The 23,831-nt window shown below is 43.8% G+C and overlaps 1 protein-coding gene across 10 annotated transcripts in view; it reads left to right on the plus strand.

Moving 5' to 3' along the window:
• SLIT2 (slit guidance ligand 2) overlaps window positions 1–23,831 on the plus strand; it is a 324,610-nt gene that overhangs the window by 295,820 nt on the left and 4,959 nt on the right. For all 10 annotated transcript variants that reach the window (XM_045834199.1, XM_045834202.1, XM_045834201.1 and 7 more), the window contains 5 exons: window positions 84–177; window positions 5,965–6,102; window positions 6,202–6,442; window positions 8,044–8,174; window positions 20,056–20,210. In XM_045834199.1, coding sequence (XP_045690155.1) covers window positions 84–177; window positions 5,965–6,102; window positions 6,202–6,442; window positions 8,044–8,174; window positions 20,056–20,210 — 759 coding nt within the window. The remainder of the gene's footprint in view (window positions 1–83; window positions 178–5,964; window positions 6,103–6,201; window positions 6,443–8,043; window positions 8,175–20,055; window positions 20,211–23,831) is intronic.

A 23,831-nucleotide genomic window follows, 5' to 3' on the forward strand; every position in this document is an offset into this window, starting at 1 on the left:
CCTGTGAGGCCCATGACACGGCCTGCTGGCCGGAAGCCTGCTCACCATTCTCTATGAACTAACTCTGTTTGCTATGTTCACAGGCGAGTTGTGTGAGGAGAAGCTGGACTTTTGTGCCCAGGACCTGAACCCTTGCCAGCACAACTCCAAGTGCATCCTGACGCCCAAGGGATACAAGTAAGTCAGGGGCTGCCTTGCCACTCACGTTTAGGGGGACTTTCCTTTCAGGACCCACCTCCACCCCTTCACTGGGCTTAAAGGGAGCTATTCTCTGGGATCAATGGCATTTGTCTAAATGGCCATAGACAGCATGGGCTTTTTTTTTCAGTTCACTAAAAAAATAAGAGAGAGCGCTTCCTCTTTTCCTTGACTCCCTAGGAAGGTGTGTATGAAGTAAAATAGCCTTTGACTGGATGAGCACATTTTATTTGAAGGCCAAATAAGTGTGGAATATCTGGTAGGTGCTTTATTATCTGAATGTAAATCTGATAAAATATGGAGTTTAATGAAACGGAAAGTTTTCCATCTGCAGCCATACTTGAGCTGGACAGGGTGAGGAAGACAGAGGGGGCAAGTATACCAGGTTGCCAGGGACGGTCCCAGTGTACGCCTGTCGTCTCAGTGTAACTGTTAATAGTGCCCCTTCCCCTTCCCTGTGTCCCTGTGGGAAGAGAAAGCATATAGTCTCTTTAGGCAGAGGGCTCCTCCGAGTGAACTCAGAACTTCCCAATCGCTTTTATGCCTTCCTCAGCAATCTTGCTGAAATATGTTTGCTATCAAAATTAAGTTACACCTTTGCCGCAATCCTGAAATATTTTAAGGGTCTATCAACAGCCACTTCTCTTCTTAGACACAGCAGTAGTTTAGAGATTGTCCTGTTCGAATTCTCCCTTTTGAGCATGAGGAAACCACAGCCCGGATCAGCCAGTGGCTGTCCCGAGACCTCGGGGCTACTCACGGGCAGAGCTGGAGGTCAGACAGTGACCTCCCAGCCCAGTGGTTTTTCTAGCACAGGTCACCTCTAAGTCTGGTCATTTATTAACCTTGCCGTTGGTTTATTTTGGAAGGTAAGCTGGATTCTCAAGGGTGACACAGTGGGGTGCAGGAGTTGAGCTGTGATTTCAGACAACTAGACAAGAACATCATTTGTTCCTTTACACAGTATTTATTGAGCACCTGTCATGGGTCAGGGCACAGGGCCACCTGCCATCTTGTGCTTTTATGCTGCGTCATAGCTATTCGCTTTCACTGGCTTTATTTTCTCGGTGAAGTGACTCAGGCCTAATTGCCATAGGATTCAGAGAATCAAAAATGACTCAGGTCAGGCAGAGTTTTATGAGAAGAGATGGGATTTGCGCTGGGACTCTAACATTCTGAACTTTGTCAACAGACCATCATTCACTCTCTGTTGGATGGGAGGTCAGGGTCAGTACTACCAGGGTCCCCTACTGCCTTTAAAGGTCAATCTGAATAAAACATTTATTCTCAAGTGTTATTTAGTTTTTTGATACAGCTTTGTTTAAAATTCATCATTTAAGAAAATACACTGTTGCAGTACCTGTCAATTCCATTTGATGACAGTCCTATGTAAAAACCAAAGTCTTATTGAAATCACTATTTTTTACAAAATTCTGTTTTGCATTTTTGTTCATCTAAATACTGTGCATACATTACTTAAACTCCCAACATCTTGAGTGTGCTCACAATTGAACTTGGTAAGTTGGAAGTCCGTCACATACATAACAGATATCATTTCTCGGATAAATTTGTTAGTAAAGAAGGTGGCTTTCCACAACTGCGTATCTGCTATACAGGTTCCACAGGACTTCATGCAATGTAATTATAAGATGAAGTTTTAGTAAGACTTAATGGAAGTCATTACAAAATGAGGAAGTTCATCTTCAAAAAAACAAATCTTTAATTCAATGCCTTCCATTATTATCAATTAGATTGCACACTTTTTTTTCAGTTACAGTTGACATTCAGTATTATTTTATATTAGTTTTATGTGGACAGCATAGTGGTTTGAAATTTATACAATTTATGAAGGGACCCTGGTAAGTCTAGCACACACCTGGCATCATACATAATGAATGCAATACTATTGACTGTACCTCTTATGCTGCACTTCACATCCCCATGACTGTTGGTAACTACCAATTTGTACTTCTTCATCCCTTCACCTTTTCCCCTCAGTCCCTGAAACCCCCACCCCTCTGGCATCCATCAGTTTGTTCTCTGTACCGTTGAGTCTGTTTCTGTTTTGGTTGTTCATTTATTTTGTTCTTTAGATTCCACATACAAGTGAAATCGTGTGGTATTTGTGTTTCTCTGTCGGACTTATTTCACTTAGCGTCCATCTAGATCCATCCACGTCATCACAAATGGCAAGATTTCATTCTCTTCATGGCTGAGTGATATTCTTTTGTGTATATATGCGCTACATCTTCCTTATCCACTCACCTATCAATGGGCACTCAGGCTGCCTCCATATCTTGGCTATTGTAAATAATACAGCAACAAACACAAGGGCACATATATCTTTTTGAATTAGTGTTTTGGATTTCTTTGGATAAATACCCAGAAGTGGAATTCCTGAGTCATAAGGTAGTTCTGTCCCTGGCTGGTGTGGCTCAGTGGCATGAGCACTGGCCCGCACACCAAAGGGTCACCAGTTCAATTCCCCGTCTAGGGCACATGCCTGGGTTTCAAGCCAGGCCCCCTGTGGGAAGTATGTAAGTGGCAACTACACATTGATGTTTCTCTCTCTCTCTCTTTCTCCCTCCCTTCCCCTCTTCCCCTCTCTAAAAATAAATAAATAAAATCTTTAAAAAAATAAGGTAGTTCTGTTTTTTAACCATTTGAGGTGGTACACTCTTAAGAGTGCAGCTTACAGGATGATGGGTTAGCTGCATCTGGGAACCTGGAGTTTTCAGCAGGAATGTGGGAGCTTGTTTACAGCTGGATGTAGCTTAGCAAAGACACAGGTGACGTCACAGTGTGTGCCGTCACTCCCACATACACAGATCCGCACAGTGTGGGGGAGGCAGTTCTAAGAAAACTGGACTTAAAAAACAAAACTAGATGAATGCTGCTAAAGAAAAAAATTTCTACTGACAAACATTGTTTGGACAAGTGGTACTGCTCCGTCAACTTCATTTTCTTATTACTAAGCTAAGGGAGCTGGTTTTACTTCTCCAGCTTATTATATACCTCATAAATCTCCTAAATTGCTTTGAGATATTTTTAGACCATGATATGCCATAAGCAGTATTTTCAAGCATGCATCTTACTTAGTCAGCTTTTGGGCTTCCAAACCGTGTATTTTATAGTCTTTGCTTCCCTCCTTACTCCTTGACAGATAATGGAGTTGAGGGAATGTGATAGCTTTTATCGATAATACAGACTTGAAGGAATTTCTAATTAGATGTTTTCTTCCTGTTCTCAAACGAGGTCTGAGGAGCAAAAGAAAGACAAAGAAAAAGTTGGGTCCTAATGTAACTCTAAGTTCTAGTGGGCTTGAAAAATGATATTTGTAGAGAAGAGAATATAAAATAGCTCTTAGACAGCCACTATGGCGAATGTATGGTTCCCTTATCTTTTACTTTGATTTCTTTTCTCAGATAAATAATTCAGAATGTTTCAAAGCACTTCTTCTTCCTCTTAATGCTCAGCACTTTAGCCCTGCTCGCATTAACATGGGTGGAAGCGCTCCTCTTGGTGCTCTTCCATCTGTTTGAGAACGTCTGTGGCCACTTAGGATCCATTTAACTTCAGACCTGTTTACGTTGCGTTGTTATGATTTAGCACTAAAACTGCTGGCTCTGGGGCAAGCGTGCTTATGCAGTGAGCTCATTTTATTTCTTAATTCATACATGCAGAACTGCAGGTCTCTGCGTTACTCCATTTATTTTAACTCATCAGTTCTCCGGCAACTCTTAAATCCCGATTTTGCGTTTTGCAGACAAAATCCCTGGCATTCAGTAATGTCCACATCCACATTGGTGTTTGTTTTAATTTTTCTTTAAAGATTTATTTATTTATTTTTTAGAGAGGGAAGGGAGGGAGAAAGAGAGAGAAAAAAACATCAATGTGCGGTTGCTGGGGGCCATGGCCTGCAACCCAGGCATGTAACCTGGCTGGGAATCGAACCTGCAATGCTTTGGTTCGCAGCCCGTGCTCAATCCACTGAGCTACGCCAGCCAGGGCCACATTGCTGTTTTCAGTTATCCTCATTCACTGAAACCCTGATGGCTTTGAAATAGAAAAGTGGGTAATTGCTACACCCTAACCATAAAGACTTTGATAGACTTATAAAGACTTAGTAGAAGTATTTATAAAACACCTACCATTTATTAATCATGCTTTATATTTCAAACACTATCTAATTACCTTATAGGTTGTGTTTTTAATTAATCATTTAACAAACCTATGAGATGGAAGTTATTTTATTTTTTATATGTTACATATGAACACTGAGATGAAGTAACGTAGTCAAGACAACATACGCTTACAGATGAGGCCAGTGTACAAACCCAGTTCTGCCTAACAGCGAAGCCCAAATTCTGTAAAGCTAACCCATAGTTCCCTGGTTTATTCGTTCTTTTAAGTCAGCGAACCCAAAACAGAAATGCTCGTGGGAGCCCAATGCATAAAACTAGTAAGTTGCAACCAGAGAAGGTTGGAGGCAGAGGGAGGGTGGAAGGAAGCTACCAGAAGCACCCCACCCCTGCCATGGCCATATGGTTAGGGTTCTGTGGTCCCTGCAGCTCCACAAAGCATAGTTCGAAAACCACCATACTTGCCACACTGCTTTCCCTCAGGCAGCGTGGAAGTCCTGGGTGCTTGGTGTGACGGCCAGAGATTCCAGTAGTCAGCACGAGCAAGCGACAGGTTCTGCAGAGAGCCCTGCAGAATTATCCGACAGCACGTGCCGCAGTCCAGGCTCCCTCGTCAGGCTATTTGGGGTCAGTTTCTGGCAGCGGCACTTACAAGTTGTGCGTCCTTGGGTAAGGTAGTTAGGCAGTGTGTCCTTTAGTTTCCTCACCTGCAGGGCGGAGTAGAGATAGCACCAGTGTCACGGGCTGGGGAGAGCATTCAGCGAGTCCACGGAAGCCAAGTGGTTAGGACAGGGTCTGGCCCAGAGGAAGTGCTCAGAGCACAGCAATAGCAGCCTGTCATCCCTGGTTCTTCACCCTCAGCGCAGCTGAGACCCTTCTGCCCCCACAGCCCCAGAGGAACAGGCTGAGAAGCTGTCCCAGAGTCCGGCCCCCAGGTTGTGATTCCCATGCCCCACCCCATTAGGTCAGCCCCACTTGGGCATAATGATTATCTGGATTTAGGATGAGTTAGGGCATCCACTATTAACGTAATTTTTCACAAAAAATATATGTTATTCCAATGTATTCATTCTCAATTAGAAAGTTTTTTTAAATGTATAACATTTAAAAAATGAAATGTATAACATTTAAAAATTGCTTAATATTTTTAGTAAATTTGACAACAGAGCAATTTTATCATCTCAACTTCTCAAATCAATGAGAGCTAAAAATAGAAGACCCTGTAGGCAAGTAAAGTGGGGAAAGAAGGGAGGAAGGAAGAGAGAAAAAGAGGAAGGGTGGAGGGAAGAGGGGAGAGAGAGAGAAAGGGAGGAGGAAAGTCAGAAAGCAAATACGATGGACAGAAGGCAGGGACCCTGGTGCAGTGATTGTGTTCCTGTTTGGAGCATGGATCCTCACTGTCATCAGGGAGCTGGAAGCCCCATTCCTCTGCCAGACCACGGTGAGAAGCCCTAGGCTCCTTGCAGACCAGCACTGTTTGCTAGGCTTCCTTTCATGCGAGGGCTCTGGGTGCCTGTTGACACACGTTTTTCAAGGTGGTGCCATCTTTTCCTAGATGAAGGCAGCTGTTGTTGTCACTCTGGCTCAGTTGGGTTTGAAACCACTTCCCTGCTTGTTCACACAGGTGTGACTGCACACCAGGGTACATCGGCGAGCACTGCGACGTGGATTTCGACGACTGCCAGGACCATAAGTGTAAAAATGGAGCCCATTGCACGGACGCGGTGAATGGCTATACGTGCTCCTGCCCCGACGGTTACAGGTGAAAGGAGGAGTGCGCACCTGCGTGCAGAGTTGGGTCTCACGGGACTCAGTTCACATTTAAGTAAAATCTAACCCACACATTTCTGTTTTTCTTCAGTGGCTTGTTCTGTGAGTTTTCCCCACCCATGGTCCTCCCGCGGACCAGCCCCTGTGATAATTTTGATTGCCAGAACGGGGCCCAGTGCATCATCAGGATGAATGAGCCAATATGCCAGTGTTTGCCCGGCTACCAGGGGGAGAAGTGTGAAAAGCTGGTTAGTGTGAACTTTGTAAACAAAGAGTCCTACCTTCAAATTCCTTCGGCCAAGGTTCGGCCCCAAACGAACATCACGCTTCAGGTAAGATTTCCGCCGCTCGCGAGAGCTGATCTCCTCAGGCCAACGTCAGGTTCAAAGCACACGCATCCGCGGTGCTTTGTGAGTGACATGACTGCCTACACAGGCAGGTGCAGACAGCAGGACACGGTGACAGGCAGTGCTCGCTGAGTGTGAGCTTCCGTCCTCTCTCCAGCATTTGTATGTTTCCCAGCTAGATGGGAAGCAGGTAGTTTTATTCATTACTTGTTTGAAAAAAACACACAGCAAGAAAATCTATCTCCTTGTTCTGTGCCTGGGAGAAGGCTTCTTGGTCATTTATTTTTATGACTCTGCCATTCAGAATCTGTACAGGGAGGCTTTTCTTAGAGAACGGGCAGCCGAGGGGAGAGCGGGTGGGACAGAGCGTGCTATGGCAGAATATCGGCGGGCGTCTGTTCACTGTTCATGCAAAACCTTTGAGGACAGGCACGAAATGAACAAACTCAGACTTATTGCTAGTCTCTCCACCGAGTCACCGGGCAGCTTTGAGCCAGGGATTCAGATCCCCACAGACAAGGTTAGACCAGATGAGAGGTCATCCGCCCATGTAGGTGACGTGGGGCGGGTTGGGGCTGAGTGTTGGTTTATCTGGTAAGCAAAATATTGTTCATGTTTTGAACTCAGATGGTTTTAGCCTATTTCCTGTAGACCCCTCAACGTATTTGGTTCACCCTGGCACTCCACTGAGGGGTGGGGGTTCTGTAGAAGTCATGAGGAAGGGGACCTTGCAAACAAGACAGTTTTACTTTATTAAAAAAAAATCTTCCTGCCTTCCAACCTTTGCCACATTGGATTGTCATGAGAAGTACCTAGCACTGACTTTTACAGAACAAATTGTTTAAAAGCCAAAAAAAAAGCCAAAAAGCAGGATGAAGCAGAGAGTTCCCTTTTTTCATGCCATCACTGTAAAGAATTTTCTTGTTTGTATGAACTGCGGAAAGCAGTCCTGCTCAGTGCAGTCACGTTTCCCGTGTGCCATAAATCAGACCCTTTACAGAAGCAAAATGAGCAGGAGGGTGAAAAGCTCCAGAAAAGAAAGTTCAAGCCCATCCAGCGGTGCTTACTGAAGTATTTGTTATTGTTCTTTTTCAACAGAACAGAAACAGGACCACTTTATTCCTGCTTAGATTTTATCATTCTCTGCTGAGAAAATACAGTTTGAAATCTAAGGGGGGGAAAGCTTGAATTACTTTAAATACTGTGCCACTGTAATGATGTGGAAAATATTTTTCAACTTTAATTTCCTGAAGGATAAATTATGCATATAAATTCCTTGTTTTTGCATATTTTATGGGACATGCGTCTTTAAGCTTTGTCATTGCTGGCATGTATAGAAAGAATAAAAATATGCTTATGAATGTAGAAAAGGAGCACCTTTTAAAGATCTTTAGGAATTTATTTGCAACAAAGTAATTTAGACTAAGTTACTTTGCAAGTAATAATTTCAAGGTGCATTAGTATTGTCTCACAGCCATGAGGAAAAAATACACTGCAGTAAAACCCTTTCCCAAGCAGTCTTGTTTCTTTTGGTGAAGCGTGTTTGGGTGACTGCATGCCGCTGATGTAGGGGTCCTTCCTCCTAGATTGCTACAGATGAAGACAGTGGGATCCTCCTGTATAAGGGGGACAAAGACCACATTGCGGTGGAACTCTACCGGGGGCGTGTCCGTGCCAGCTACGACACCGGCTCTCACCCGGCTTCTGCCATTTACAGGTGAAGATCTCTCAGTTACTGGTAAAGGTGAAAACAATTGTTTACTGGAGAACTGCTTCTCCATCATTTCGGAATGGGTAGGGGAGGGAATAAACGGGCGGGCTCTGTTACCAGGGTGTGGGGGGCCTGGCAGGAACAGATGGTGTCCTAGAGTCAGATAACTGACTGCAGGCGAGATTTCTACCGGGACTACGGGTCTCCCCATGACCCGAAAGTGGAGGAGCCTCACAAAACCTTTCGCAAACTGACACGGAGTAAAGCAGAACCAGTCACCTTGGGACACACCTGCTGAAGGGTGTACCAAATGCAAGGAGAGAGAACACAGGTGCTCACAGACACAGTTCCGCGTTAGGATGGGTGCACGCTGAGATGCTGGGTGTGGTTCCCACGGGAGGAACTTGCGGTCCCACTCTCACCGCTCCGGGGACACACACTGCATCTGCACAGGCTCCCTGAAGCAAAAACACTGTTTTCACTTTCTAAAAGCAAAGCAGAAGAGTCTTATATTCACATTCCTTTGGCCAGGCTCCTTTCTTTTTGTTAGGGAAGACAGGTACTAATGCAGTATCTTCTGCAAAGTGGCCATAAAGTGAATTCAAAAAGCAGGGATGCCTGTATTCACAAAGCTTGGTAGGGATAGCGTATTAACGTGGGGCTAGAAACCAGGGATGCTGCCACCACCCATATGGTGGAGGGAGCTGTGGAGCGAGCAGAAGGAGGCAGCAGGTGTGGAAATCCAGAGAAACCGTGGAGAGGGCTGCAGGGCAGGGGCTGTAACCCTCAGTGCAGTCAGCTCTCAGGGAAGGACCCTTCCTCTCAACAGTCCCCCTGCCCAGTGCTTCCCTTTGGTCAAGTCAGATGCCCGAACACAAAGAACCCACTGCTCCCTGTAACGTAAGTCACACGGAAGCCTCCCAGGGCTCCGAGCAGGGTAAAGACCCATGCAGAGTGGCTTTTGAGAAACAACTGCAGGAGAAACTCAGCACAGTGAATAATTCAAAGTTGTTCTCTATGCAATACATATTTACTGAGCACCTGCTGTGGTCCAGGCCCTGTTCTAAACTTCCAGGAACAAAAACCCTGCCCTCAGAGAGCTTTCATGTGATAAACCAGTGGATGCACACAATATGGGTTGGTAGTGTCAATTCATTTTGGAAGGTTTTTTAAAGAATAATATAATGCTATTGATGGTATGTTGGTGACGTGAAAGGGATGGTATTCACAGGGCATAGATTTTGCTGGAAGTGCACTTTCTTGCATAAGGCTAACCTTCAGGGCCCCTCTGGTGGGTCTCCACACTGGCTCTATCATCCTGCAGGAAAGGTGCCTAGTCAATGTCTCCCCATGGAGAAACAGAGCAGGGTTATAAAACCTCGTGCAGTCAGTGTTTCATGCATAGTCGGCAACTCGAATCAACTAAAAAGACCAGTGGAAAGAAAAGAATCTGCTCTCATCCCGTGACTTTGGAGGAGATCTGACTTTTCAGAGACCTATCCCTCTATCGCCAATAGCCTTGATGTGGTGATGTCGCAGGAGTGGTCGTGCCTGGAGCAAACCCGAAGCACACCTCTGTCCAAACAGGGCCGCACGACATCTACTCGGCTCTCCCCGGTGCGGCCTCACAAAAATGTGGGTTTGTGCAACTCCAGATTCTTCAAGCAAAGGCAGAGATTGAACTCTTTTTAGCTATAAAGCTTTATCTCCCTTAAATATTGATTCCCATTATTTAAAAACACCGTTGGTGGGTATCACAGTGCAGCTATAGGCCAAACAAGCTTGGCAGCCAATCTTCGGGCACTGATGACAACTAAGTGGAGACACTGACCTCTATATCACTGATATTATTCTTATATATATGTGTGTATACATATATACACACATAGGTGCATACACACATGCACACATATGTCGGTGTGCTTTAAAAGCCTTCGCGTCCTGTTTGATCCTTCCTGAAAGTTCCAGGAAAGTCGATGCCATTTGCAGCCATGCACGGAATCCTTCTGGTGGTGAGCTAACCCACTTGGGAATATTTACAGCGTGGAAACAAACGCATAATTACTGGTTTCCAGGAGGAATGCAGCCGTTAGTTCCTCCCCACATGGAAACGAGTCAGCGCCAACGCTGTGGAGATTGCGAGGCCCTCTATCACGGACCCTCGGTCTGCTGCAGCCTGTAAAAAGATGTCAGAAAATGGATTTTGTGGTTCATTTTTGGTTTTGACTGTTTTTGTTTCATTTTATGCCGTGCAATAGCCAAAAACTTTCAGAAACCATAATCAAAGTTCTTGAGGTTGGCTTATTAAATCTGGAATTCACAAAAAATATATACTTAAAGTATTTCTCGAAAAATTGTAGAAACCCAAATAATTATATCCAAAGGATGACTTACTCTAAAGAGCTTATTTTGAATTTATCTTCATTACCATGTTTACCCAACAAACAATAATGTGTACGCTGTGGCTCTTATGTAGAAGCAGAATAGCACACGGCACACTTTTCGGTGTGAACCAGAGGTCCAGGGAAGGCACAGCTGTTAATTCTTGCTCTTTGGTTTGCAGCACAGCCATGAAGAAAAGCTATTATATTTTTTAAGGAAAAGAAAAGGAACAACAACTACTTGGAATTTGAATAAAGATGATAGTTTGATTAATTGGTTGATCAATATGAATTATATGTGTATATATAATATGAATATATTAATACTCCAATTTGGAATAGAAAAATACTTTCGTGTAATTGAAACCATGGAGAACAATGAAATTATTTCAATACACTAGGAGGATATAGTATTTGACAAGTAAGAATCATAGTGGTTAAGATATGCATTCAGATCTAGGCTTGGCCAATTGCTAATGTGTAAACCCAGGCAAGGTACTTAATTTCCTGTGCCTTGGAGTCATTTGTGGAAACAGTGATGTGGCCCCTGCCCCATGAGGTCTCTCTGGGGCAGGGAGATATCAGATTGTAAACTCCGCTGCGTCCTCACTCACTCACATTGTCTTCATTCTTACCTACCCGCTAACAATACGGGAAGGTTTTCCTGGTATCTTTTTCTGTGGAGTGTTGTAGAGCAGTTGAAAGTGTACCCTCAGTCCTTACACATTAAGAGTAGAAGTACAGAAATAGAAGACAGGCTGACAGTGACCAGAGGGGAGAGAAGAGGGAATTTCAGGGGAGAATGGGAAGGGTTTACAGGAACAAACTTAAAGGACACATGGACAAAAACCAGGGGGAGGGTGGTAATGGGAGGGCTGTGGGGAGGGATGGGTTGGCGGGCTGGAATGGGAGTAAAAGGGAGAAAACTGTACTTGAACAATGATTAAAATAAAAATTTAAAAAAAAAGAGTAGAAGTACAGGTTGTTTTACACTTTCTGCAGAGAGCATTTTGAAAGTATCTATCAAAATTACAAAAGCACTAGTCCTCTCACCTATGAAACCCCACTTCGGGAAGTTGATCCTGCAGAGGTAGCTAAAGACACAGAAACAACCTGTGTGCCAGGTAATTCTCTGTGGCACTGGTTGTGAAAACAAAGGTTGGGAAACAACCCAAATTTCAGTCTAAACAAACTATGCATGGTGCAGCCACAAAAATGGAATGCACCGTTAAAAAGAAAAGGGATGAAGGAAGGGAAAAAATGAGGAGTTTCCCTGTATATTACATTGAAAGATTCCCAAGGTATCTTGCTCAAGCAAAAAAATAAATAAATAAAGCAAGGCAGAACAGTGTCAAACGTTGATACATTTTTGTATTTTTATCTCCTTGTATTTGCACAGGCAAACGAGGGATAGAGAGGAAAGAGTGGGATGGAGCAAGACTTGTATGAGAATACCATGTTACACCGTTTCCATTTTCGAACCACGTGAACGTTAGTGTCACTCAAATTGCAAATCAAAGTGATGAAAAGAACAGGTGCCCTAGAGCAGTCTGCCTTCACTCGAGACCCAGCTCTGCCACCTGTTAACTATGTGCCTTCAGCAAATGGCATAAGGTCTCTGGGCCTCGCCTGGTCAGTGGTTATAATTGATCCTAGTTTCGTCTTTGGGGGACTGTAGCGGGAATTTTATGGTTTGACACGGGTAAAATATGTAGAGCAATGCATACCAAATAGTAAAAAGGATGCCTGTTGGGATTATCACTGCAGAATGTCTGAAACTGAGTGCCTTTCCTTTGCTCCACCCCAACCTGTGCCCCTGTCTCATCCCTGACTTCACTGAGAGGCATCGCCAGGTCCTCCTCGGGCATCGGGAGTGGAGCAGAGTTCCTCCCAGTCTTTCTCTGTCCTTCATCGTCAACTTGGAATTTGTCTCACGTCTTAACTCTGCTCCTACTAACTTTCTGACAGTTATCCAAACGCTTCCGACCTTGGTCAGGCTTTGCTAGGATGTGACCTGTGATGAAAGGTATCCCTTCCCCAGCATTATAGCAGAACCCATCAATAACACTGTTGCTTAAGACCCATTTTGTCGGGTTGAATTAAATTTTCAAATCTGAATATGCTTCTACTTGACTTAACATTAGAAAAGTCACTATATGAATGTTTTCAAAGGAGGTATTTTTTATTTATTCTTACCTCAGAGAATATGTTCAGTTTAAGTTCAGTTTAATGGCATGATTTTATATTATGAAAGATAGCTTCGGTCAACGTTTTTCCCAAATTATGGATTATGTGATGTGGTGTTGGAGCATCGCGTACAGGAATCACTTGGTACCACAGGTGCATCTTTTCAGGTGTGTAGTCTCTTTGCGACATTGATGGAAATGGAGTTTACTTTAGTAAAATAAAATCTGACTAAATTAGGGGAAAATTGTCACACATTAAGCTATTGTTTCTATAGGACATTTTATTTGCTTTAAAAAGTTTCATTTCAGATGCCAGTTACTGTCTCAAATGAATCTGTACGAGAACCATTATCTCCTCAAGTTATGTCTAGAGGGAGTAGTTCATGGAGCCTCAGTGTGTTTAAGAAAATTCAAGATGTAGTAATTATTCCTCTCCCAGCAGAACTGAAGTAGCGCACACACTTTCTCGTTTCATGTCTTGCATCTGACTTCAGAAGGTCGTGGTTCCTGGTAGACGTGCTCACTGCCGACAGGGCCAGACGTGCGGGTGGTGGTGCGGGGCAGCCGTTTCCGAACAGTGTGCCTCAGAACCACCGGAGGGTGTGTTAGAATACAAATTACTCGGCTCTGCCTCTAGTTTCGGGTTCAGATGACAGATATGCCCCCGAATTTTTGTTTCCGTAAGCCTCCAGGTGATTGGAATTTCAGAACCACTTTTGTGAAAGGATTATGTTTGAGCTGTGCTCTGAGAGCTCTGGACGTGCATCTCTTCTCCTGTCTGAGTTCCATGGCCTCATGCTTGATGTTGGCCTTGAACCCAGCCACGTTGGGAGGATTTCCACCACAGAAATCAGTAAAAATCCAGGCTCTTTTTCTTATTTCAGACAGCCACTCACTGAACATTCGCCAGCACCCTGCTGTCTCGGGGACCTAATCAGCAACCACAGAGATGACAGAAACTGCCAGACAAGTGAATGAATGTAGAACATCACACGTGTCACACATGTACCTAGTTTTTACACTGCTTAGAGAATTGCATCAAAAGAGACTTGGTAATAGTGCCAGGAATGAATGAGTGAATGAATGGATGAATGAATGAATGAATGAATGGATGGATGACAGTCTAAACTCAAAGCTAATATCAGCAACAGTCCCTCAGACAGGAAGGGAGCAACCCATTTTTTTTTCTCAAGCAGGCTGATAATTGATTGCCTTTCAAAGTGACTCTGTCTTCATCTAGATAGTCAAAAACATTTTTTTAAAAGTAGGAAATGGCATGCTTCTTTCTGTAGGTTCAAATTAATGTCATTTTCCAAACCAAACGGATTCTTTGGAAACATAGTCAACTACTGTTCAAAACTAGGAAACCAGATAAATATCTAATAAAAGTATAGGATTATACCACGTACAAATCAGCTTTGGTATTTAGGGAATGTGCACACCCTCAGAGGAGTTTCCCCTGCTGACTCCTCGGGATCCGTTCGCTACATAGCCTTCAAGTTAAGCAACTTACAGGCTTAGATTAATAATAATGCTAATGCTAATAATAATAATAATAATAAAGAATCAGGTCTCTTTGGAGAAACCAAATCAATACGGTCTTCTCGTTTCCAAGATAAGACTCAGCTCTTCTTGCTATTCCATTCGGGAAGACACCACTGTTTACCAGCTTTGTAACTTGGAGGAAGTTACCTCACCTCCCTGTGCTTCTATTTTCTCATCTGAGCAACTGGACTTTGATCTGTTTTTCATGTGTGTTTGGGAGAATCGGAAGTAACAACTGTAAAGCTCCTATGATAGTGCTAGGCACACAGTAGGCTCACAATGATTGGCAGTGGTGGTGGTTTATGGGTATTCTTCATGCTCCAATATCCAGATCCTGAAGTACCCAAGTGCAATGTTATTGTCTTACAGGTGACTCTCGCTGTATATAGAAGTCACTTTCTATTTCAGGGCATTTTAATTAATTTGATTCCAAAGTACTGATTCAAATATAACTTTACTTGATAAACTCATTATTTTTTAAAACATCCTGTGAAAACTCTTAGGCTTGTACAAAAATATCTTTAATCCTGTTTAGCCTCCCATTCCTTTTGACTTAAAAGATGTAGTCAGGGAAATTCTTCATTACCGCCCCTCTTCACAGCTGAAGTATCTTCAGCCCAGAGATACCAAAATGAGGTGACCAGTTGAATTTGTCTTGTTTTGCATATTCCTATTTCATTGCATGGAATATGCCAACCGATGCTTTAAATTTTTAAGGCAAAAAAGCTGTACCTTGCATAGCAAAGTGAACTCTATGGGTTTTTATTAAGTTACTAAAATCACTGAAGATTTATGGTTGAGATAGAAATATAAAAGCCACTGTTCACGTGTCCCACGTACATTAGGAAAATCCGAGGCAAATTACAGGCTCTCTTCTCTTAAGCCCCGAGTGTTTAAACTCTTTCTCTGCAGCACACCACGAGACATCGCTGAGCAGCTGCTTTGTTTTTATACAGCCGTTTAGAAATTCAAGAAAATCAAATCTCAGGTAACAGATGAGCGTAGCAAGACTGAATTACGTAATAAAGGCCGTAAAGGCTGTACGTTCCCAGTGGAAGGGCGCGCTGCTAAGTGGCTCGCTTCTGGTTTCTGTGAGTCATCGAACACACAGCCCCCTCAAGAGGAGAGAGAGCGAGAGGACTTGTCCATGCTCCTCCGAACCGGAAAGGCCGTCGGGCCTGGAGAGCTGGTAGGCAGGCCATGACCGTGATAGACGGTAAAATCGATGATGACCGAGTTCTGTTGTGTTGCAGCCGTTGTGCCTGGTCACTGCTTTTATATTCAAAGGTTGCGCCGGGTCATCCCCCAGCCTGTCACATGCTTTACAAGACAGCGTGGGACACCAATTTAGAATACTCTTAGCTCTCGCATTTTCTCCTCAGGCCCCAGCCACACAATGCCACCTTAAAAACCAAGAAAAAAAATTCTGAAACTATTAATTTTACAATACTTACCTATTAAAAGATCAGAGTGGGGCCTTAATTATAGGGAACTAGAAATGGAATTAAGCTCGGTGATAACTCTTGCCAAGGTCTGGAACGATCAGACTGGGCACTTGCAGCTTTGGGGAGGAGGAAAACCCAAGGCAGTCTGAATTTTACTTATAGTTTGGAAAATGAAACCCAAATCCAAGTTTCACGTCTCTGTACTTTAGATGCTTTCTCATAACCTTCACTGAATTTAGACTCTCGTCATAAGATTACTACATTATTTTTACAATTCCTTGATTTTTAGTGAATGTCGAAGTCGTGCAACCATCACATAAGGCGATTTTCCATAGAACTTTATTCCTAGGCTATTTTGGGAGAGAAATCACCCTATTAAAGGCTTGTTTGTGGTGAGAACACATGAGGATTGTACAGGCTAGTTACTCTTTGAGTGTTTTTTCAAAAGTGAGGCGTAATAATCAAAAGCACATCCTCTGGAGCCAGGCCACCTGCCTTGAACTCTGTGTGGCCGCTGGCAGTGCCGCCTTGAGTACCCTCAGCGCCCAAACCTTCGCCTTGTTGTGAGTCTTAAATGAGTTAATACATGTCACATTCTTGGAACAGTACCCAGCTCATAGTGTGTGTTGTGTAATTCTTTGGTCTTGTTAGTCCCATCTTTCTGATGAGGAAAATAAAGCAGAGAAAAATGACCCGAAGTCATGAATCCAGTGTCGCACATCTGATGAGACTGAGGACAAGAAGCCAAACAAGATTTAGCTCCCAGCATTGCCCTTTAGGGTACGGCCACTGTACAATCCAACATTTTAAATAAAATACACTTGTTTAGCCTTAGCTGGTGTGGCTCAGTAGATTGAGGGCTGGCCTGCGAACCAAAGGGTCACCAGTTCAATTCCCAGTCAGGGCGCATGCCAGGGTTGTGGGCCAGGTCCCCAGTGGGGGGCATGACAGGGGCAACCACATATTAATTACTCTCCCTCTCTTTCTCCTTCCCTTCCCCTCTCTCTAAAAATAAATAAATAAAATCTTTTAAAAAATAAATAAAAATAAAATAAATTGTTTCCATGTCCTGCCCGAAGAACGCTTGAAGTCTCTTGACTGTTTTTTACTATTATCCAGTTAGTATTCCTAAAAAAACTACATACGTAATACTTAATACATCTCCCTTGTATTTCATTGCTTACCATGTACTTATTGAGCAACTACCCTATCCCAGACACTCTAGTGGATACATGAAGGAGCACAGAAATAAGTATGCATGGCTCCTGCTGTAGAGGAGTGCGCTCAGTTGTACTGTATCAAACCAAACACCACCGTCCATGATGACATGCCCGGATCGATTGTCTGAAACCGTTGTCTGACCCACCGTTGTCAGAACCCACTCCCCAGTACACAGAGGTCTTCCTTTTACAATGGTAAAGGAAACAGGGGCCTCATTATTGTTATCTATGACTTAATTACAGTCATAGAACATTCATGGGAAACCACTTTGAGAGCTCTGTCTGGTCGCAAAGAAAAAGCAGTTGGCCACTGTCTTCTCTGTGTACATCTTTATTTTAATGTTTCACGTAAAACTTTTAGCAACTTGAACAAGATATGCCCCCAAAGTAGCTATCATGTTTCTGTCAGTCTTTAATATTATCTTACAATTATTATTAAAAAATAACAACTGGCCTCATTTCTTCCTGAAGATAGTATGGCATTTTTTGGATGATAACTGTGGGGGTGTTGGTGACAGTGACACTAACATTGAACTTTGTCCTTTCCATATGCTGGATGCTTTGCTTTGCATTTTTAAAAATTTATCTCCTATAGCCCTCAAATTTATCACAAGAGGGGTAAATATTTATTAACATCTACTGAAGAGAAAACTGAACTTTATTAACAATTAAGTAACTTACCTAAAGTCAAATGTTTTTAAATTTCAAGACCTGAATTCAAATCCAAGTTTATTTGGCATCAAAAATCTGTACACTTCACAACTGTTTGATAGTACTATTCAGCATATCCCCTTAGAAAATTAATATTTAAGACCATTAACAGTCACAATGCAACTTTACTTAGCAAATGATTTCCTCATATAGTGGGGGAGGGGTTGTTGATTTTAAAGGGATAATTAAATGTGTAGAAGGCAGAAATACTTATTAGCATATCTAACATTGTTTAAACATGATATTTGAGACAGATTATCAAAGATCCCAGCAGGGACTACTTGAAGCACTTAAAACGAGAACCTCAAATGTCACAGGTCTACAGAATGCTTTATATTGTTATCAAATCACAAAACCTTCCTATCCTACGTAGGCAATTAAATTAAAAAAGGCAATAAGATTAGATTTCTGTGGTGACACCCATGCAGAAATGCCAGTGCACTTTTCGGTTGTTTTCCAGGTTTGACCTGTTTGCAAATTCAAATACCAATGGCCTGGAAATCTAAGTAAACATCTTGTGTAGGGAATGTTAGGTATTCCCAATCCCTTCAACATGTGCTTCGATATTTTCATTCTGGAGCCATTTAAAAAAATCTTTCCAGTCAAAAGACTGTTATATTAGCTCTTTGGTATCCACTGTTTACCTCTGGCCCCAGTTGGAATGCACACCATGCTCGGCGTCCACAGCGGAAGGTGAGCCTGTGGCTGGCACGCCCTGTGTCTCGGTCCCCTCCTCCCTCTGCTCCTCCTCTGCTGCAGCAGCGCGCTCACGGATTCACAGCCGCCCTGAGAGACCAGGCAGCACCTGGTCACTGATAGCACCCAACTTCATCCTGTTTTCAACCCTCGTTTTTTATTTATCTAAGTTTCTTAATCTTCTTCTTTTTGTCCGTATCATAAATGTTCATACGCCGCCGCGCCCCCCCCCAGAATTTTGGGAGTAACTGTTGCCCCTTGCCCTGGGAAGCTGCAGACGAGAAATGGAAGGACCCCTGTCACCCCTAGACCCCTGGCTGGGCCTCTGGCCCACGTTCTGTTCAGTCTGCCATTGCCTCCTGTGCACTGAGCATAGACTCCTTCACAGTAGCGTCATTTGATGGGCAGTCCTCTGAAAAATCCAAAGAAATTAAGAATATGTGTTATCAGGTAACATGCTTTAAAGAGTGCAGTGATCCTCCCACATTGGACCGTCCTGCATTTGGGAATGTTTGGTTCTAATGAGCCGTCTGTGCAGTACTGAGGAGAGCAGGTGCCGCTCATCTGCTACCTTTAGTGTCTGTAGAAGATATGTCACACAGGTGTGGGTCCCTTGTCTTCTGCATGCGACTTGGATTAACAGTTTCTTAGTGAGTGCAACTTGTGTGGCATTTAACAGCAAATACATCAGGCATCTTTTGTAATTTATATATGAGGTCTGTCCAGAAAGTACCCAGCCATGTCCTATGAAAAAGAGACACTTATTGAAGAAGATGCAGGATACAAGCAACATTATACATAGGACAGTGACACCCCAGTCCCCTTCAGAGTAGACACCTTGAGACCTCACACAGTTCTCCCAATCACCATCAGCTGCCCTGTCGTATTTTCTCGAATCCCATCGACGGTCCAAAATCTCTTCCCTTTCAAAGGTGATTTTAGTTTTGGGAAAAGCCAGAGATCACAAGGCTCCAAATCTGGGCTGTAGTGGGGCTGAGTCACTTGGGTGATTTGATGTTTCACCAAAAAACTTTGTATGAGACATGATGCATAAGTGGGCATATTGTCATGATGAAGCTGCCAATCACCAGTTGCCCATAGCTGCAGCCTTCTGAATCATCTGAATAGTTTCCACGGAGGAATGCTCAAGCTTAAGGCAAAATTTGATGCAGATTCATTGCTCTACTTATTTGGTCATTCTGAATGTAACAACCACACAGTACACATGCTCACTCAACAGTGTCTATTGCCCCCAATGACTAGTATAGTGAAGTCATCATTGTTCACGCATGCACATTCTAGTCCACTTGCCTTGGCTGCCAAGTGACATCAATTTCATGAAAACTATTCTCATTATATTAACAAAGACTGGACTTTTTCAGACAGACTTTGTATATTAAGAGAATGTGACTGGATAGTGATGGACAGTGATAAGAGAATGTTACTGGATAGTAAATATAGTCTTTTCTGCTTCTCCCAATGGAAGAACAGGCTTATATCTGTTCCTAAGGATAGAAATAGTATCACATAAAAAATATCTTTTATTTTTACATCAACTAATGGTTATCTTCATTAATGTTAGACAGGAGTATCTGTTCCTAAGAAGTGTTTATTGGAGTTTGTATTGTGACTTCTTTAACATGAAGAACATGAACACATCATCTTAGTTTTGCTTCTCTGTCTGTCTGTCTGTCTGTCTGTAGTGTGGAGACGATCAACGATGGAAACTTTCACATTGTGGAACTACTCGCCCTGGATCAGAGCCTCTCCCTCTCCGTGGATGGAGGGAGCCCCAAAATCATCACCAACTTGTCAAAGCAGTCCACTCTGAGTTTTGACTCCCCACTCTACGTAGGAGGTAAGCTCTCTCCCACATCCAGTGGGTCCCCCAACCCGATGATTCTCCTCAAAGACTGATTCTGCAGTTGTTGGTGCCGTGGTCATTGACCAGCAGGGATCAGTCGCTGCGAGATGGACAGCAAGGACAGAAAAGAAAGAGCCCTAGATCGCTGTTGAGGGCCCATTTTGTAATCCCAGCTCCAAGTGTCACTGGGGTGGAGAAAGTTGTTCTTGGTTCCGTGTGTCTGCTGCATGCTGGGCAATGTACACATCAGAGAATTCCATCTTGTTATTTGATCTGGTCTTGGGGAAAAGAAAGCAGAGAGAGGTCAAGTCAGACAGTGAACAAAGTGGTGAAACAAGTTGGATACACACTGGAGCGCATGACCCCCGCCAGCGCCCGTGGACACTCCAGCTTCTGTGACTTGTTACCACACTGGGAATGTCCGGGCCACCGGTTGCTGACTCATGTAGATGACAGGATAATTGTTAATGAGACTGAATGAATGAACATGCAAGCAAACTAAATGTGCAAACTGTGTTGGGATAGTAGATGATGTTTTCGTTTAGCTGTGACCTTACTGTGAGTGAATGAGAGCGAGGGTTCAGCGTGTGGATTCGGGCTTGGAGTAATAACGACTTTGGACTGTATTTTCAACCAAGAAGTCAGATGAGTGAATAGGTGAGGGAGGAAATGTGAGCGAGATTCTGAAGGAGCCCAGGGAGGGGGTCGACCAAGGAGAGCGCTCCCACTCTTGCCTCTGCTGGGAGGAGCCCATATAAACCGGAGACATAGAATTTCAAATTCCAGGCAAAGAAGCAAAGCACGTAATGTTGAATTAAATCACTTTGAACTGAAGTGAAATAACTGATGAAATTAACTTATTTTACAGATAAATAAGCTAAAGGTTTTCTACAGGTCAGTGTCACTGATTTCTTCGCCATGACAGGTATTTTATGAAGTTCACATCATTCCCATCAAAATAGTAACCTCTGGCTGCTACGCAATTTTCTCGACCCCCTCAAAGCCTTCCCTGACAGCAGTTTTTGGAATTATCCTGAACGTCCAGAGCACTTTTATTTTCAGTCATTTGCAATAGAAAATTGTAGCACTTTGATGGGGTTTTTGAGTATTTCGAGAGAGTTAAAAGTCTTTCAAAGCCTTTGGTTCCACTCTGTGAATATTTATCAAGCATCTCCGGCATGCTGGGAACTAAGTGAATACTTCGTGCTGCAGGATACAGAGTTGAAATAAACAATCTCTTCTGTGCCCAGGAGAATGGGGAAAGCAAGCACCTTTTCAAGTAATCAAATGTATCACATGTTAAGTCTGTGCAGCAAGTAGACTAGTTGCTACATGGGAGTCACAACTGTGAGATTCATTAAAAGACAGAAGCCTTCCATTTGGCCAGTATGGCCGTCAGCAGCTGTTGCCTTGGGGTGGGTGAAGCCAGTCACAGAAGTACCTGAGGAGGGAGTGAAATTGTATCTACTAAGCACATGGTGTGTGCTCAGCAGGATGCTTCTTTTGCACTCTGATTCCTCAGGGACTTGAGGAACTAGGTGTGACTTTTTTTTTGTTTTACAGTCCCGAAGAGGCAATCTCAGGGACTTCATAAAACTCCTCCAAGTTCACAAAGCTCTGAAGTGACAGGCACCTCATTTAAGTCCAGGCCTGTTTGACCCACGGCCACCTGCATTGCCACTCACTGATTAACATAGAGCAGAAAGGGATGCAGCCGAAGGTTTGTGGCTGTCGGTGTTTCTCTGGATTTGTTCTTCACTGATTTCCTTATGCTTTCATTAGAAACCATTTCATGAAAGCTTTGTAAACCCTTTTAGAATACGGTGCGGGGAGGTGGGAATTACAGAATGGGAGTGCTTGGGTCAGCACGTTTTCCAAAAGGGAAAAAAAAAGTTTAAAATTCCAAACTATCAGTGGTCATCCTTCTGCCGGTAGGGGGACTGGACATGCACCCAGTGCCGCTGTCCACCCAGGCCTGACGAAAACCGCTTCCGTGACTTAGAAGGAATTCTAAGTCTATGCAAGGGAAGTCCAGCTTAAGGAGAACAGTGTGGTGCTTGCTGGGGGGAGGGGAGTAGAAGGGAACTCAATGACAATGGGAAAAAATGCAATAAAGATTAAATGTTTAAAAATCTTAAAACAACAGCAACAACAAAGAAACACAAGGCAGTCATGAAACCGCAGCCCTGGATCTCTATGGGGAAGGCAGGGGAACCTGAGAGAGCGGAGGAGAGTGAGGCAAACAAGCTCTCTCTTCTCTCCCAGTCTGCAAACCGGGGCACCCCTCAGTGATGACCCCATGCCCTAGGCCCCCTGCAGAAGCATGCTCTAGCAGAAGAGGGGGGCAGCTGTACCTCACCCGTGGGTGATCAGTTACCCGTGACACAGGCCTCGCTCAACGCAAAGCAATCTACTCTTTCTGCTTCTCCGCGCAATAACCCAGTCAGAACGGGTCATGTTACCTAACGGGTTAAAAACAAGAGTCAAGACCTACACGGAAAGACCCACCAGCATGTCACAAATCTCCTAATGTCACTGTTGGGCCTCAGCTCTGACCCTCAGCTCTGACCCTTAACCCCTTTATGGTCATTTTGAAACAGGAGAGTTTGTTAAACCTAAAAATCTCCTACTGGGTTACCTGTCGATTGACCTCCAGCTACAGTCCATGGCACAGACGACAAGCTAAAAGAAAGAAAAAAAAAACATGGGTCTATTCCTTTTCTTAGTAGATTGTTTTTACTGAATTTTTTCCATCACCGTTTATCCCTCTTCTACCCTCCCCCACCTCCACCCCCTCCCTCCGCAATCACACACTGTTGTCTGTGTCCACGAGTTCTTTTTCCTTTGTGCTCGATCCTTCCACCCCCACCCGCCAAAGCTGTCATCCTGCTCTCTAGCTGTGAGTCTCTCTCTCTTGCTTGTTAGCAACAAGTAAGACCTCAAACAATCGTTAGCTCTGGGAATAAAAGGAACAGGTTTCCTGTTTGTCCCCACTGCGGAACATCACGAGTGTATATTTGATCTTGACATGTGCATATATATGTATCATAACCCAATCAAAACAAGCTAAAAAGTTTGGAGCCCTGGCTGGCGTAGCTCAGTGGATTGAGTGCGGGCTGCGAACCAAAGTATCGCAGGTTTGATTCCCAGTCAGGGCACATGCCCGGGTTGCAGGCCACGGCCCCCAGCAACCACACATGGATGTTTCTCTCTCTCTGTCTCCCTCCCTTCCCTCTCTAAAAATAAATAAATAAAATTTTTAAAAAATAGTTTGGAAACATGTGGACATTAAAGTCCACACACATGACAGATAAGATTAAATTAGAACATCTTCTCCCAGACTAAGGGACTTCCTGTCACCAGTCCTCTCCTGGAAGTGGCACACTTCATCCTTCTGACCTTGCTCTACAGAAGCACCCAGTTTCCAAGGCCAGATGGACGTAGACGAAAAGCTTGAGCTCCCGGAACTTCAAAACCAAGACACGTAAATCAGTGCCGTCTGCGTGTGGTTGTGCACCGGCCCGGCTCCGAGCTCCCTGAGGTGCACGTGCATGTCTAGACGCCTGCCCTGCCCGCTGGGCTTCCTGCAGCGTCAGACTCAAGGTGGGGAGGGAG

This window comes from Phyllostomus hastatus, unplaced genomic scaffold (genome assembly GCF_019186645.2).
Source record: "Phyllostomus hastatus isolate PE091 unplaced genomic scaffold, TTU_PhHast_1.1 phas_contig_196, whole genome shotgun sequence".
NCBI lineage: Eukaryota > Metazoa > Chordata > Mammalia > Chiroptera > Phyllostomidae > Phyllostomus > Phyllostomus hastatus.